Below are 16,949 nucleotides of genomic sequence, written 5' to 3' on the forward strand. Positions count from 1 at the left end.
AAGATCAAATACGCACGTTAACTGAGATCCTGTAATCCATGTCAGCGTTCGGTGGGTTATAGAAACAAGAACATACCCAGCATGAACACCCCCGAAAACGGAGTATGGCTGCCTACATGGCGGGGTAAAAACACGTAAAAGCCCACTCGTGTGCATACGAGTGAACGCAGAAGAAGAAGAAGAAGTCGTTCGCTGAGATGGGTACTGAAAGAGTGCGCTATTGTAGCCATTGATAAAAATGCGCGGACACACACACACACACACACACACACACAAACACACACACACACACATAACACACACACACACACACACACACACACACACACACACACACACACACAGAGTATGCATTCACAAACGAAAATATGTAACAGGTTTCCATTTCTTTTATTTCACGAGCGAGGCAGAGAGACAGAGACAGAGACATAAAGAGAGACAGACAGAGAGAGAAATAGAGACAGAGACGAACACACACACACACACACACACACACACACACACACACACACACGGCGCGCGCGCGCACGCACACACACACACAGTATGCCGGTTAACAAACGAAAATATATAAAAGGTCTGTCTTTCTTTTATTCAAGTTCATGCTTACCAACATATTCAATTCATACATTTGCACGCATACATTAAATTTTAGATATTCATATAACGATACGTTTCCAATAACTTCTTATACAGGGAACCATAGTCAACGATAGTAAACACACACACACACACACACACACATACACACACACACACACACACAAGCATATATATATATATATATATATATATATATATATATATATAACTTCCACACAGGTAATCACGTACACACACACACACACACACACACACACACACACGCACAGAACGCATGTATACCGCGGCGCATCAACGGGTAGACCGCAGTTGGTGCAGACGACAAGAGACCATAACGTGGAAGAGACGTGAAGTCCTTGTGGTCAGAGTTGTTGTCTGTTCACAACGACATGATTCACACACACATTGACAATAATTCACACTGACACACCATCAAAATGAACACATAAGTAGTTCAATACATGAATAAATAAATATATAGATACATACATAAACCGTTCAATTATGTTCGGTGCATGAGCACGTCTGCTCACACGTATGCATGTATGTATGTGGAAGGGTTGGGAGTGTTTGCAGTGATGTGTGTGTGTGTGTGTGTGTGTGTGTGTGTGTGTGTGTGTGTGTGCGTGCGTGCGTGGGTGTGTGCGTGCGTGTGTGTGTGCGTGCACGCACAGTGACGGCAACACACAGCCAGTGGTGACCCAGTAATGTAGCACGTGCTGACGGCAAGGTGACTGAAGGAACGCCCTCCCTCCTTCCTGCATTGTGTGGACAACCTGGTCTGTATCCCCAGCACTGACTGCAGGGTATAGTCTGTTCCCCAGCACTGACTGGAGGGTATAGTCTGTTCCCCAGCACTGACTGGAGGTATAGTCTGTTCCCCAGCACTGACTGGGGGAAACAGGTCTGCAGGGTATAGTCTGTTCCCCAGCACTGACTGCAGGGTATAGTCTGTTCCCCAGCACTGACTGCAGGGTATAGTCTGTTCCCCAGCACTGACTGCAGGGTATAGTCTGTTCCCCAGCACTGATTGCAGGGTATAGTCTGTTCCCCAGCACTGACTGCAGGGTATAGTCTGTTCCCCAGCACTGACTGCAGGGTATAGTCTGTATCCCCAGCACTGACTGCAGGGTATAGTCTGTTCCCCAGCACTGACTGCAGGGTATAGTCTGTTCCCCAGCACTGACTGCAGGGTATAGTCTGTTCCCCAGCACATCAGAGATGACGGTGAAGATGATGACGACATCTGTGATGATGGCGATGATGATGACGACATCAGTGACGATGGCGATGATGATGACGACGTCTGTGATGATGGTGATGGCACTGAACGATGCAGAGATTAGTTTATCACAGCCAAATGTCTTGAAGGTGAAGGTCACTTGGAAGGACGGGCTTCTGGGGGGTATGACGTGTAGGCATAGACGATGACGTCAGTGTGATTAAAGACCTGCAAGAACAAAACAGCCATGAGTGATAATGACGTCACTAATTTCAGCAATCGTCCATATTCTCTGTGTGTGTGTGTGTGTGTGTGTGTGTGTGTGTGTGTGTGCGTGAGTGTCCAAACACATATGCATATAAAACACGTTGATACAGACACACAAACACAGACAAACAGACACAAACAAAGAAACAAAGACCACCCCCTCCCCCTCCACAACACCCCTATACACTGACCTCTGCAGACTGTCCTCAGCGTGTCCAGCACGGTTCCCTGATGGCGCAGCTGGCTGTAGCTGGGGATGCGGATCACGTGATCCCTGCCACTGGCCACCCTCTCTGCGGCCTGCCCCTCCCCCTGCCCCGCCCCCACGTAGATGACGTAGGTGTCCACTTTGTGGCCGTGGAGCCCCCTGGCGGCGGTCAGCACGTCCTTGGTGATGGTGACGCTGTCGTCCACAAAGACCAGCAGCACCTTCTGCGCCTCACCCACCCACCTCCTGGCGCCCTCCACCCACCCCCAGAGAGTGGCGCTGGCCTGTGGCTCCACGCCCCGACTCCCGGCCGTGCTGAGAGCCCTGTCTGCCCTCCTCAGCAACTGGCTGAGGTCTGGGAACTGCACACCTGGACACAGAGAACATGGAGTGATTATACTGTGCTGTCTGAGTTCTACACACCTGGACAGATTGATGATTATACTGTGCTGTCTGACTGAGAACTACACACCTGGACACAGTGATGGCTATACTGTGCTGTCTGACTGAGAACTACACACCTGGACACAGTGATGATTACACTGTGCTGTCTGACTGAGAACTACACACCTGGTGGACACAGTGATGGCTATACTGTGCTGTCTGACTGAGAACTACACACCTGGACACAGTGATGACTATACTGTGCTGTCTGACTGAGAACTACACACCTGGTGGACACAGTGATGACTATACTGTGCTGTCTGACTGAGAACTACACACCTGGACACAGTGATGACTATACTGTGCTGTCTGACTGAGAACTACACACCTGGTGGACACAGTGATGATTATACTGTGCTGTGTGACTGAGAACTACACACCTGGTGGACACAGTGATGACTATACTGTGCTGTCTGACTGAGAACTACACACCTGGACACAGTGATGATTATACTGTGCTGTCTGACTGAGAACTACACACCTGGACACAGTGATGACTATACTGTGCTGTCTGACTGAGAACTACACACCTGGTGGACACAGTGATGACTATACTGTGCTGTCTGACTGAGAACTACACACCTGGACACAGTGATGACTATACTGTGCTGTCTGACTGAGAACTACACACCTGGTGGACACAGTGATGACTATACTGTGCTGTCTGACTGAGAACTACACACCTGGTGGACACAGTGATGATTACACTGTGCTGTCTGACTGAGAACTACACACCTGGTGGACACAGTGATGATTATACTGTGCTGTCTGACTGAGAACTACACACCTGGTGGACACAGTGATGACTATACTGTGCTGTCTGACTGAGAACTACACACCTGGACACAGTGATGATTATACTGTGCTGTCTGACTGAGAACTACACACCTGGACACAGTGATGATTATACTGTGCTGTGTGACTGAGAACTACACACCTGGACACAGTGATGATTATACTGTGCTGTCTGACTGAGAACTACACACCTGGTGGACACAGTGATGATTATACTGTGCTGTCTGACTGAGAACTACACACCTGGACACAGTGATGATTACACTGTGCTGTCTGACTGAGAACTACACACCTGGTGGACACAGTGATGATTACACTGTGCTGTCTGACTGAGAACTACACACCTGGTGGACACAGTGATGACTATACTGTGCTGTCTGACTGAGAACTACACACCTGGTGGACACAGTGATGATTATACTGTGCTGTCTGACTGAGAACTACACACCTGGTGGACACAGTGATGATTATACTGTGCTGTCTGACTGAGAACTACACACCTGGTGGACACAGTGATGATTATACTGTGCTGTCTGAGAACTACACACCTGGACACAGTGATGATTATACTGTGCTGTCTGACTGAGAACTACACACCTGGTGGACACAGTGATGACTATACTGTGCTGTCTGACTGAGAACTACACACCTGGTGGACACAGTGATGGCTATACTGTGCTGTCTGACTGAGAACTACACACCTGGTGGACACAGTGATGATTATACTGTGCTGTCTGACTGAGAACTACACACCTGGTGGACACAGTGATGACTATACTGTGCTGTCTGACTGAGAACTACACACCTGGACACAGTGATGATTATACTGTGCTGTCTGACTGAGAACTACACACCTGGACACAGTGATGACTATACTGTGCTGTCTGACTGAGAACTACACACCTGGTGGACACAGTGATGATTACACTGTGCTGTCTGACTGAGAACTACACACCTGGACACAGTGATGATTATACTGTGCTGTCTGACTGAGAACTACACACCTGGACACAGTGATGATTATACTGTGCTGTCTGACTGAGAACTACACACCTGGTGGACACAGTGATGATTATACTGTGCTGTCTGACTGAGAACTACACACCTGGTGGACACAGTGATGGCTATACTGTGCTGTCTGACTGAGAACTACACACCTGGACACAGTGATGACTATACTGTGCTGTCTGACTGAGAACTACACACCTGGACACAGTGATGACTATACTGTGTTGTCTGACTGAGAACTACACACCTGGACACAGTGATGACTATACTGTGCTGTCTGACTGAGAACTACACACCTGGTGGACACAGTGATGATTACACTGTGCTGTCTGACTGAGAACTACACACCTGGACACAGTGATGGCTATACTGTGCTGTCTGACTGAGAACTACACACCTGGACACAGTGATGACTATACTGTGCTGTCTGACTGAGAACTACACACCTGGACACAGTGATGATTATACTGTGCTGTCTGACTGAGAACTACACACCTGGACACAGTGATGACTATACTGTGCTGTCTGACTGAGAACTACACACCTGGACACAGTGATGATTATACTGTGCTGTCTGACTGAGAACTACACACCTGGTGGACACAGTGATGATTATACTGTGCTGTCTGACTGAGAACTACACACCTGGTGGACACAGTGATGACTATACTGTGCTGTCTGACTGAGAACTACACACCTGGTGGACACAGTGATGATTATACTGTGCTGTCTGACTGAGAACTACACACCTGGACACAGTGATGATTATACTGTGCTGTCTGACTGAGAACTACACACCTGGTGGACACAATGATGATTACACTGTGCTGTCTGACTGAGAACTACACACCTGGTGAACACAGTGATGATTATACTGTGCTGTCTGACTGAGAACTACACACCTGGACACAGTGATGATTATACTGTGCTGTCTGACTGAGAACTACACACCTGGTGGACACAGTGATGATTATACTGTGCTGTCTGACTGAGAACTACACACCTGGTGGACACAGTGATGACTATACTGTGCTGTCTGACTGAGAACTACACACCTGGACACAGTGATGATTATACTGTGCTGTCTGACTGAGAACTACACACCTTGACACAGTGATGATTATACTGTGTTGTCTGACTGAGAACTACACACCTGGACACAGTGATGACTATACTGTGCTGTCTGACTGAGAACTACACACCTGGTGGACACAGTGATGACTATACTGTGCTGTCTGACTGAGAACTACACACCTGGTGGACACAGTGATGACTATACTGTGCTGTCTGACTGAGAACTACACACCTGGTGGACACAGTGATGACTATACTGTGCTGTCTGACTGAGAACTACACACCTGGACACAGTGATGATTACACTGTGCTGTCTGACTGAGAACTACACACCTGGTGGACACAGTGATGATTATACTGTGCTGTCTGACTGAGAACTACACACCTGGTGGACACAGTGATGACTATACTGTGCTGTCTGACTGAGAACTACACACCTGGTGGACACAGTGATGATTATACTGTGCTGTCTGACTGAGAACTACACACCTGGACACAGTGATGATTATACTGTGCTGTCTGACTGAGAACTACACACCTGGTGGACACAGTGATGGCTATACTGTGCTGTCTGACTGAGAACTACACACCTGGTGGACACAGTGATGGCTATACTGTGCTGTCTGACTGAGAACTACACACCTGGTGGACACAGTGATGATTATACTGTGCTGTCTGACTGAGAACTACACACCTGGTGGACACACTGATGATTATACTGTGCTGTCTGACTGAGAACTACACACCTGGACACAGTGATGACTATACTGTGCTGTCTGACTGAGAACTACACACCTGGACACAGTGATGATTATACTGTGCTGTCTGACTGAGAACTACACACCTGGTGGACACAGTGATGACTATACTGTGCTGTCTGACTGAGAACTACACACCTGGACACAGTGATGATTATACTGTGCTGTCTGACTGAGAACTACACACCTGGACACAGTGATGACTATACTGTGCTGTCTGACTGAGAACTACACACCTGGTGGACACAGTGATGATTATACTGTGCTGTCTGACTGAGAACTACACACCTGGACACAGTGATGATTATACTGTGCTGTCTGACTGAGAACTACACACCTGGTGGACACAGTGATGACTATACTGTGCTGTCTGACTGAGAACTACACACCTGGACACAGTGATGACTATACTGTGCTGTCTGACTGAGAACTACACACCTGGTGGACACAGTGATGACTATACTGTGCTGTCTGACTGAGAACTACACACCTGGTGGACACAGTGATGACTATACTGTGCTGTCTGACTGAGAACTACACACCTGGTGGACACAGTGATGACTATACTGTGCTGTCTGACTGAGAACTACACACCTGGACACAGTGATGACTATACTGTGCTGTCTGACTGAGAACTACACACCTGGTGGACACAGTGATGACTATACTGTGCTGTCTGACTGAGAACTACACACCTGGTGGACACAGTGATGACTATACTGTGCTGTCTGACTGAGAACTACACACCTGGACACAGTGATGATTATACTGTTCTGTCTGACTGAGAACTACACACCTGGACACAGTGATGATTACACTGTGCTGTCTGACTGAGAACTACACACCTGGTGGACACAGTGATGATTATACTGTGCTGTCTGACTGAGAACTACACACCTGGACACAGTGATGACTATACTGTGCTGTCTGACTGAGAACTACACACCTGGACACAGTGATGATTATACTGTGCTGTCTGACTGAGAACTACACACCTGGTGGACACAGTGATGATTACACTGTGCTGTCTGACTGAGAACTACACACTGGACACAGTGATGACTATACTGTGCTGTCTGACTGAGAACTACACACCTGGTGGACACAGTGATGATTATACTGTGCTGTCCTGACTGAGAACTACACACCTGGACACAGTGATGACTATACTGTGCTGTCTGACTGAGAACTACACACCTGGTGGACACAGTGATGACTATACTGTGCTGTCTGACTGGAACTACACACCTGGACACAGTGATGATTACACTGTGCTGTGTGACTGAGAACTACACACCTGGACACAGTGATGACTATACTGTGCTGTCTGACTGAGAACTACACACCTGGACACAGTGATGACTATACTGTGCTGTCTGACTGAGAACTACACACCTGGACACAGTGATGATTACACTGTGCTGTCTGACAGAGAACTACACACCTGGTGGACACAGTGATGACTATACTGTGCTGTCTGACTGAGAACTACACACCTGGACACAGTGATGATTACACTGTGCTGTCTGACTGAGAACTACACACCTGGACACAGTGATGATTATACTGTGCTGTCTGACTGAGAACTACACACCTGGTGGACACAGTGATGATTATACTGTGCTGTCTGACTGAGAACTACACACCTGGACACAGTGATGACTATACTGTGCTGTCTGACTGAGAACTACACACCTGGACACAGTGATGATTATACTGTGCTGTCTGACTGAGAACTACACACCTGGTGGACACAGTGATGACTATACTGTGCTGTCTGACTGAGAACTACACACCTGGTGGACACAGTGATGATTATACTGTGCTGTCTGACTGAGAACTACACACCTGGTGGACACAGTGATGATTATACTGTGCTGTCTGACTGAGAACTACACACCTGGACACAGTGATGATTATACTGTGCTGTCTGACTGAGAACTACACACCTGGACACAGTGATGATTATACTGTGCTGTCTGACTGAGAACTACACACCTGGACACAGTGATGACTATACTGTGCTGTCTGACTGAGAACTACACACCTGGTGGACACAGTGATGATTATACTGTGCTGTCTGACTGAGAACTACACACCTGGACACAGTGATGATTATACTGTGCTGTCTGACTGAGAACTACACACCTGGTGGACACAGTGATGATTATACTGTGCTGTCTGACTGAGAACTACACACCTGGACACAGTGATGATTATACTGTGCTGTCTGACTAAGAACTACACACCTGGACACAGTGATGACTATACTGTGCTGTCTGACTGAGAACTACACACCTGGACACAGTGATGATTATACTGTGCTGTCTGACTGAGAACTACACACCTGGTGGACACAGTGATGACTATACTGTGCTGTCTGACTGAGAACTACACACCTGGACACAGTGATGATTATACTGTGCTGTCTGACTGAGAACTACACACCTGGTGGACACAGTGATGATTATACTGTGCTGTCTGACTGAGAACTACACACCTGGTGGACACAGTGATGATTATACTGTGCTGTCTGACTGAGAACTACACACCTGGACACAGTGATGACTATACTGTGCTGTCTGACTGAGAACTACACACCTGGTGGACACAGTGATGATTACACTGTGCTGTCTGACTGAGAACTACACACCTGGACACAGTGATGAATATACTGTGCTGTCTGACTGAGAACTACACACCTGGTGACACAGTGATGATTACACTGTGCTGTCTGACTGAGAACTACACACCTGGACACAGTGATGACTATACTGTGCTGTCTGACTGAGAACTACACACCCTGGTGGACACAGTGATGACTATACTGTGCTGTCTGACTGAGAACTACACACCTGGTGGACACAGTGATGATTATACTGTGCTGTCTGACTGAGAACTACACACCTGGACACAGTGATGACTTATACTGTGCTGTCTGACTGAGAAACTACACACCTGGACACAGTGATGGACTTACTGTGCTGTCTGACTGAGAACTACACACCTGGTGGACACAGTGATGATTATACTGTGCTGTCTGACTGAGAAACTACACACCTGGACACAGTGATGATTATACTGTGCTGTCTGGACTGAGAACTAACACACCTGGACACAGTGATGATTATACTGTGCTGTCTGACTGAGAACTACACACCTGGACACAGTGATGATATACTGTGCTGTCTGACTGAGAACTACACACCTGGACACAGTGATGATTACTACTGTGCTGTCTGACTGAGAACTACACACCTGGACACAGTGATGACTATACAGTGAGTCTGACTGAGAACTACACAACCTGGAAACAGTGATGATTTATACTGTCTGTCTGACTGAGAACTACACACCTGGTGGACACAGTGATGATTATACTGTGCTGTCTGACTGAGAACTACACACCTGGACACAGTGATGATTATACTGTGCTGTCAGACTGAGAACTACACACCTGGTGGACACAGTGATGACTATACTGTGCTGTCTGACTGAGAACTACACACCTGGTGGACACAGTGATGATCTATACTGTGCTGTCTGACTGAGAACTACACACCTGGTGGACACAGTGATGATTATACTGTGCTGTCTGACTGAGAACTACACACCTGGACACAGTGATGATTACACTGTGCTGTCTGACTGAGAACTACACACCTGGACCACAGTGATGACTATACTGTGCTGTCCTGACTGAGAACTACACACCTGGACACAGTGAATGACTATACTGTGCTGTCTGACTGAGAACTACACCACCTGTGGAACACAGTGATGACTTATACTGTGCTGTCTGACTGAGAAATACACCACCTGGACACAGTGATGAATATACTGTGCCTGTCTGACTGAGAACTACACACCTGGACACAGTGATTGACTATACTGTGCTTGTCTGACTGAGAACTACACACTGTGGTGGACACAGTGATGACTATACTGTGCTGTCTGACTGAGAACTACACACCTGTGACACAGTGATGATTATACTGTGCTGTCTGACTGAGAACTACACACCTGGACACAGTGATGACTATACTGTGCTGTCTGACTGAGAACTACACACCTGGGACACAGTGATGATTATACTGTGCTGTCTGACTGAGAACTACACACCTGGGACACAGTGATGACTATACTGTGCTGTCTGACTGAGAACTACACACCTGGTGGACACAGTGATGACTTATACTGTGCTGTCTGACTGAGAACTACACACCTGGACACAGTGATGATTATACTGTGCTGTCTGACTGAGAACTACACACCTGGACACAGTGATGATTATACTGTGCTGTCTGACTGAGAACTACACACCTGGGACACAGTGATGATTATACTGTGCTGTCTGACTGAGAACTACACACCTGGTGGACACAGTGATGATTATACTGTGCTGTCTGACTGAGAACTACACACCTGGACACAGTGATGATTACTACTGAGCTGTCTGGACTGAGAACTAACAAACCCTGGACACAGATGATGATAATACTGTGCTGGTCTGACTGAGAACTACACACTGGTGGACACAGTGGTTGACTATACCCTTGGCTGTCCTGACTGGAAACTACACACCTGGTACACAGTGATGATTATACTGTGCTGTCTGACTGAGAAACTACACACCTGGACACATGATGACTATACATCCTGGTGCTGTCTGACTGAGAACTACACACCTGGTGGACACAGTGAATGACTAGTACTGTGCTGTCTGACTGAGAACTCACACCTGGACACAGTGAATGATTATACTGTGCTGTCCTGACTGAGAACTACACACCTGGTGGACACAGTGATGATTATACTGTGCATGTGTGACTTGAGAACTACCACACCTGGTGGACACAGAGATGATTATACTGTGCTGTCCTGACTGAGAACTACACACCCTGGACAACAGTGATGATTATACTGTGCTGTGTGACTGAGAACTACACACCTGGACACAGTGATGACTATACTGTGCCTGTCTCGACTGAGAAACTACACACCTGGACACAGTGATGATTATACTGTGCTGTCTGACTGAGAACTACACACCTGGACACAGTGATGACTATACTGTGCTGTCGTGGACTGATGAACTACACACCTGGTGGACACAGTGTGACTATACTGTGCTGTCTGACTGAGAAATACACACCTGGACACAGTGATGATTATACTGTGCTGTCTGACTGAGGAACTACACACCTGGACACAGTGATGATTACACTGTGCTGTTCGTGACTGAGAACTACAACACCTGGTGGACACAGTGATGATTACACTGTGCTGTCTGACTGAGAACTACACCACCTGGTGGGACACAGTGATGATTATACTGTGCTGTCTGACTGAGAACTACACACCTGGTGGGACACAGGTGATGACTATACTGTGCTGTCTGACTGAGAACTACACACCTGGACCAGTGATGACTATACTGTGCTGTCTGACTGAGAACTACACACCTGGACACAGTGATGAGTTATACTGTGCTGTCTGACTGAGAACTACACACCTGGACAACAGTGATGATTATACTGTGCTGTCTGAACTGAGAACTACACACCTGGACACAGTGATGATTATACTGTGCTGTCTGACTGAGAACTACACACCTGGTGACACAGTGATGACTATACTGTGCTGTCTGACTGAGAACTACACACACTGGTGGACACAGTGATGATTATACTGTGCTGTTCTGACTGAGAACTACACTCCTGGACACAGTGATGATTACACTGGGCTGTCTGACTGAGAACTACACACCTGGACACAGTGATGACTATACTGTGCTGTCTGACTGAGAACTACACCCCTGGGGACACAGTGATGACTATACTGTGCTGTCTGTATGTGAACCTACACACCTGGACACAGTGATGATTATACGTGCTGTCTGACTGGAGAATCTAACACCTGGTGGAACACAGTGATGATTACACTGTGCTGTCTGACTGTGAAGTACAACACCTGAACACAGTGATGATTACACTGTGCTGTCTGACTGAGAACTACACACCTGGATCACAGTGATGATTACACTGTGCGGTCTGACTGAGAACTACACACCTGGACACAGTGATGATTTTACTGTGCTGTCTGACTGAGAACTACACACCGGGTGGACACAGTGATGATCTATACTGTGCTGTCTGACTGAGAAACTACACACCTGGTGGACACAAGTGATGACTATACTGTGCTGTCTGACTGAGAACTACACACCTGGACACAGTGATGATTACACGGTGCGGTCTGACTGAGAAACTACACACCTGGACACAGTGATGACTATACTGTGCTGTCTGACTTGAGAAACTACACACCTGGTGGACACAGTGAGATTACACTGTGCTGTCTGAACTGAAGAACTACACACCTGGACACAGTGATGATTACACTGTGCTGTCTGACTGAGAAACTACACACCTGGACACAGTGATGACTATTCTGTGCTGTCTGACTGAGAACTACACACCAGGTGGACACAGTGATGACTATACTGTGCTGTCAGACTGAGACCGAACCTAATCACCTGGACACAGTGATGATTATACTGTGCTGTTGTGACTGAGAACTACACACCTGGTGGACACAGTGATGATTACACTGTGCTGTCTGACTGAGAACTACACACCTGGACACAGTGATGACTATACTGTGCCTGTCTGACTGAGAACCTACACACCTGGACACAGTGATGATTTTACTGTGCTGTCAGGACTGAGAACTACACACCTGGTGGACACAGTGATGATTTATACTGTGCTGTCTGACTGAGAACTACACACCTGGACACAGTGATGATTATCCTGTGCTGTCTGACAGACGTACTAAACACCTGGTGGACACAGTGATGACTATACTGTGCTGTTCTGACTGAGAACTACACACCTGGTGGACACATTTGATGACTATACTGTGCTGTCTGACTGAGAACTACACACCTGACACAGTGATGATTATACTGTGCTGTCTGACTGAGAACTACACACCTGGACACAGTGATGATTATACTGTGCTGTCTGACTGAGAACTACACACCTGGACACAGTGATGACTATACTGTGCTGTCTGACTGAGAACTACACACCTTGACACAGTGATGATTATACTGTGCTGTCTGACTGAGAACTACACACCTGGTGGACACAGTGATGACTATACTGTGCTGTCTGACTGAGAACTACACACCTGGACACAGTGATGATTATACTGTGCTGTGTGACTGAGAACTACACACCTGGACACAGTGATGATTATACTGTGCTGTCTGACTGAGAACTACACACCTGGTGGACACAGTGATGACTATACTGTGCTGTCTGACTGAGACTACACACCTGGACACAGTGATGATTACACTGTGCTGTCTGACTGAGAACTACACACCTGGTGGACACAGTGATGACTATACTGTGCTGTCTGACTGAGAACTACACACCTGGACACAGTGATGATTACACTGTGCTGTCTGACTGAGAACTACACACCTGGACACAGTGATGATTATACTGTGCTGTCTGACTGAGAACTACACACCTGGACACAGTGATGACTATACTGTGCTGTCTGACTGAGAACTACACACCTGGTGGACACAGTGATGATTATACTGTGCTGTCTGACTGAGAACTACACACATGGTGGACACAGTGATGGTTATACTGTGCTGTCTGACTGAGAACTACACACCTGGTGGACACAGTGATGATTATACTGTGCTGTCTGACTGAGAACTACACACCTGTGGACACAGTGATGATTATACTGTGCTGTCTGACTGAGAACTACACACCTGGACACAGTGATGACTATACTGTGCTGTCTGACTCAGAACTACACACCTGGACACAGTGATGATTACACTGTGCTGTCTGACTGAGAACTACACACCTGGTGGACACAGTGATGATTACACTGGTGCTGTCTGACTGAGAACTACACACCTGGACACAGTGATGACTATACTGTGCTGTCTGACTGAGAACTACACACCTGGTGGACACAGTGATGACTATACTGTGGCTGTCTGACTGAGAACTACACACCCTGGTGGACACAGTGATGACTATACTGTGCTGTCTGACTGAGAACTACACACCTTGACACAGTGATGATTATACTGTGCTGTCTGACTGAGAACTACACACCTGGTGGACACAGTGATGATTATACTGTGCTGTGTGACTGAGAACTACACACCTGGACACAGTGATGATTATAACTGTGCTGTCTGACTGAGAACTACACACCTGGTGGACACAGTAGATGATTATACTGTGCTGTCTGACCTGAGAACTACACACCTGGACCACAGTGATGATTATACTGTGCTGTCTGACTGAGAACTACACACCTGGACACAGTGATGATTATACTGTGCTGTCTGACTGAGAACTACACACCTGGTGGACACAGTGATGATTATACTGTGCTGTCTGACTGTGAACTACACACCTGGACACAGTGATGACTATACTGTGCTGTCTGACTGAGAACTACACACCTGGACACAGTGATGATTATACTGTGCTGTCTGACTGAGAACTACACACCTGGTGGACACAGTGATGATTTATACTGTGCTGTCTGACTGAGGAACTACACACCTGGACACAGCGATGATTATACTGTGCTGTCTGACTGAGAACTACACACCTGGTGGACACAGTGATGATTATACTGTGCTGTCTGACTGAGAACTACACACCTGGGACACAGTGATGATTATACTGTGCTGTCTGACTGAGAACTACACACCTGGTGGACACAGTGATGACTATACTGTGCTGTCTGATTGAGAACTACACACCTGGACACAGTGATGACTATACTGCGCTGTCTGACTGAGAACTACACACCTGGACACAGTGATGACTATACTGTGCTGTCTGACTGAGAACTACACACCTGGTGGACACAGTGATGACTATACTGTGCTGTCTGACTGAGAACTACACACCTGGACACAGTGATGATTATACTGTGCTGTCTGACTGAGAACTACACACCTGGACACAGTGATGATTATACTGTGCTGTCTGACTGAGAACTACACACCTGGTGGACACAGTGATGATTATACTGTGCTGTCTGACTGAGAACTACACACCTGGACACAGTGAGGATTACACTGTGCTGTCTGACTGAGAACTACACACCTGGACACAGTGATGATTATACTGTGCTGTCTGACTGAGAACTACACACCTGGACACAGTGATGACTATACTGTGCTGTCTGACTGAGAACTACACACCTGGACACAGTGATGAATATACTGTGCTGTCTGACTGAGAACTACACACCTGGTGGACACCGTGATGATTATACTGTGCTGTCTGACTGAGAACTACACACCTGGTGGACACAGTGATGACTAAACTGTGCTGTCTGACTGAGAACTACACACCTGGTGGACACAGTGATGACTATACTGTCTGTCTGACTGAGAACTACACACCTGGTGGGACACAGTGATGATTATACTGTGCTGTCTGACTGAGAACTACACACCTGGACACAGTGATGATTATACTGTGCTGTCTGACTTGAGAACTACACACCTGGACACAGTGATGACATATACTGTGCTGTCCTGACTGAGAACTACAACACCTGGACACAGTGCATGTTTATACTGTGCTGTCTGACTGAGAAATACACACTGGTGGACAAGTGATGATTATACTGTGCTGTCTGACTGAGAACTACACACTGGACACGTGATGATTACACTGTGTGTCTGACTGAGAACTACACCCTGGTGGACACAGTGATGATTACACGTGTGCTGTCTGACTGAGATACTACCCACCTCGGACACAGTGATGACATACTGTGCTGTCGAAGACTGAGAACTACACACCTGGTGGACACGTGATGATTACACTGTGCTGTCTGATGAGAACTACACACCTGGACCACAGTGATGATTATCCTGTGCGTCTGACTGAGAACTACACACTGGACACAGTGATGACTTATACTGTGCTGTCTGACTGAGACCTACACACCTGGACACAGTGATGATTATACTGTGCTGTCTGACTGAGAACTACACACCTGGACACAGTGATGACTATACTGTGCTGTCTGACTGAGAACTACACACCTGGACACAGTGATGATTATACTGTGCTGTCTGACTGAGAACTACACACCTGGTGGACACAGTGATTGATTATACTGTGCTGTCTGACTGCGAACTACACACCTGGTGGACACAGTGATGATTACACTGTGCTGTCTGACTGAGAACCTACACACCTGGACACAGTGATGACTATACTGTGCTGTCTGACTGAGAACTACACACCTGGTGGACACAGTGATGATTATACTGTGCTGTCTGACTGAGAACTACACACCTGGTGGACACAGTGATGACTATACTGTGCTGTCTGATTGAGAACTACACACCTGGACACAGTGATGACTATACTGTGCTGTCTGACTGAGAACTACACACCTGGTGGACACAGTGATGACTATACTGTGCTGTCTGGACTGAGAACTACACACCTTGACACAGTGATGACTATACTGTGCTGTCGGACTGAGA

At 47.1% G+C, this 16,949-nt stretch overlaps 1 protein-coding gene across 1 annotated transcript in view; it reads right to left on the bottom strand.

The window, feature by feature from the left end:
• Positions 1 to 371: 371 nt before the first annotated feature.
• The window catches only part of LOC143297184 (collagen alpha-1(XII) chain-like), a 37,503-nt gene continuing 20,925 nt past the window's right edge, over positions 372 to 16,949 (bottom strand). The window contains exons 8-9 of the mRNA XM_076609383.1: positions 2,284 to 2,670; positions 372 to 2,053 (exon numbers count right to left, since the gene is read on the bottom strand). Of these exons, the coding sequence (XP_076465498.1) occupies positions 2,046 to 2,053; positions 2,284 to 2,670 (395 nt within the window). The 3' untranslated portion in view covers positions 372 to 2,045. The remainder of the gene's footprint in view (positions 2,054 to 2,283; positions 2,671 to 16,949) is intronic.

Source organism: Babylonia areolata, chromosome 22 (assembly GCF_041734735.1).
Source record: "Babylonia areolata isolate BAREFJ2019XMU chromosome 22, ASM4173473v1, whole genome shotgun sequence".
NCBI classification, from domain to species: domain Eukaryota; kingdom Metazoa; phylum Mollusca; class Gastropoda; order Neogastropoda; family Buccinidae; genus Babylonia; species Babylonia areolata.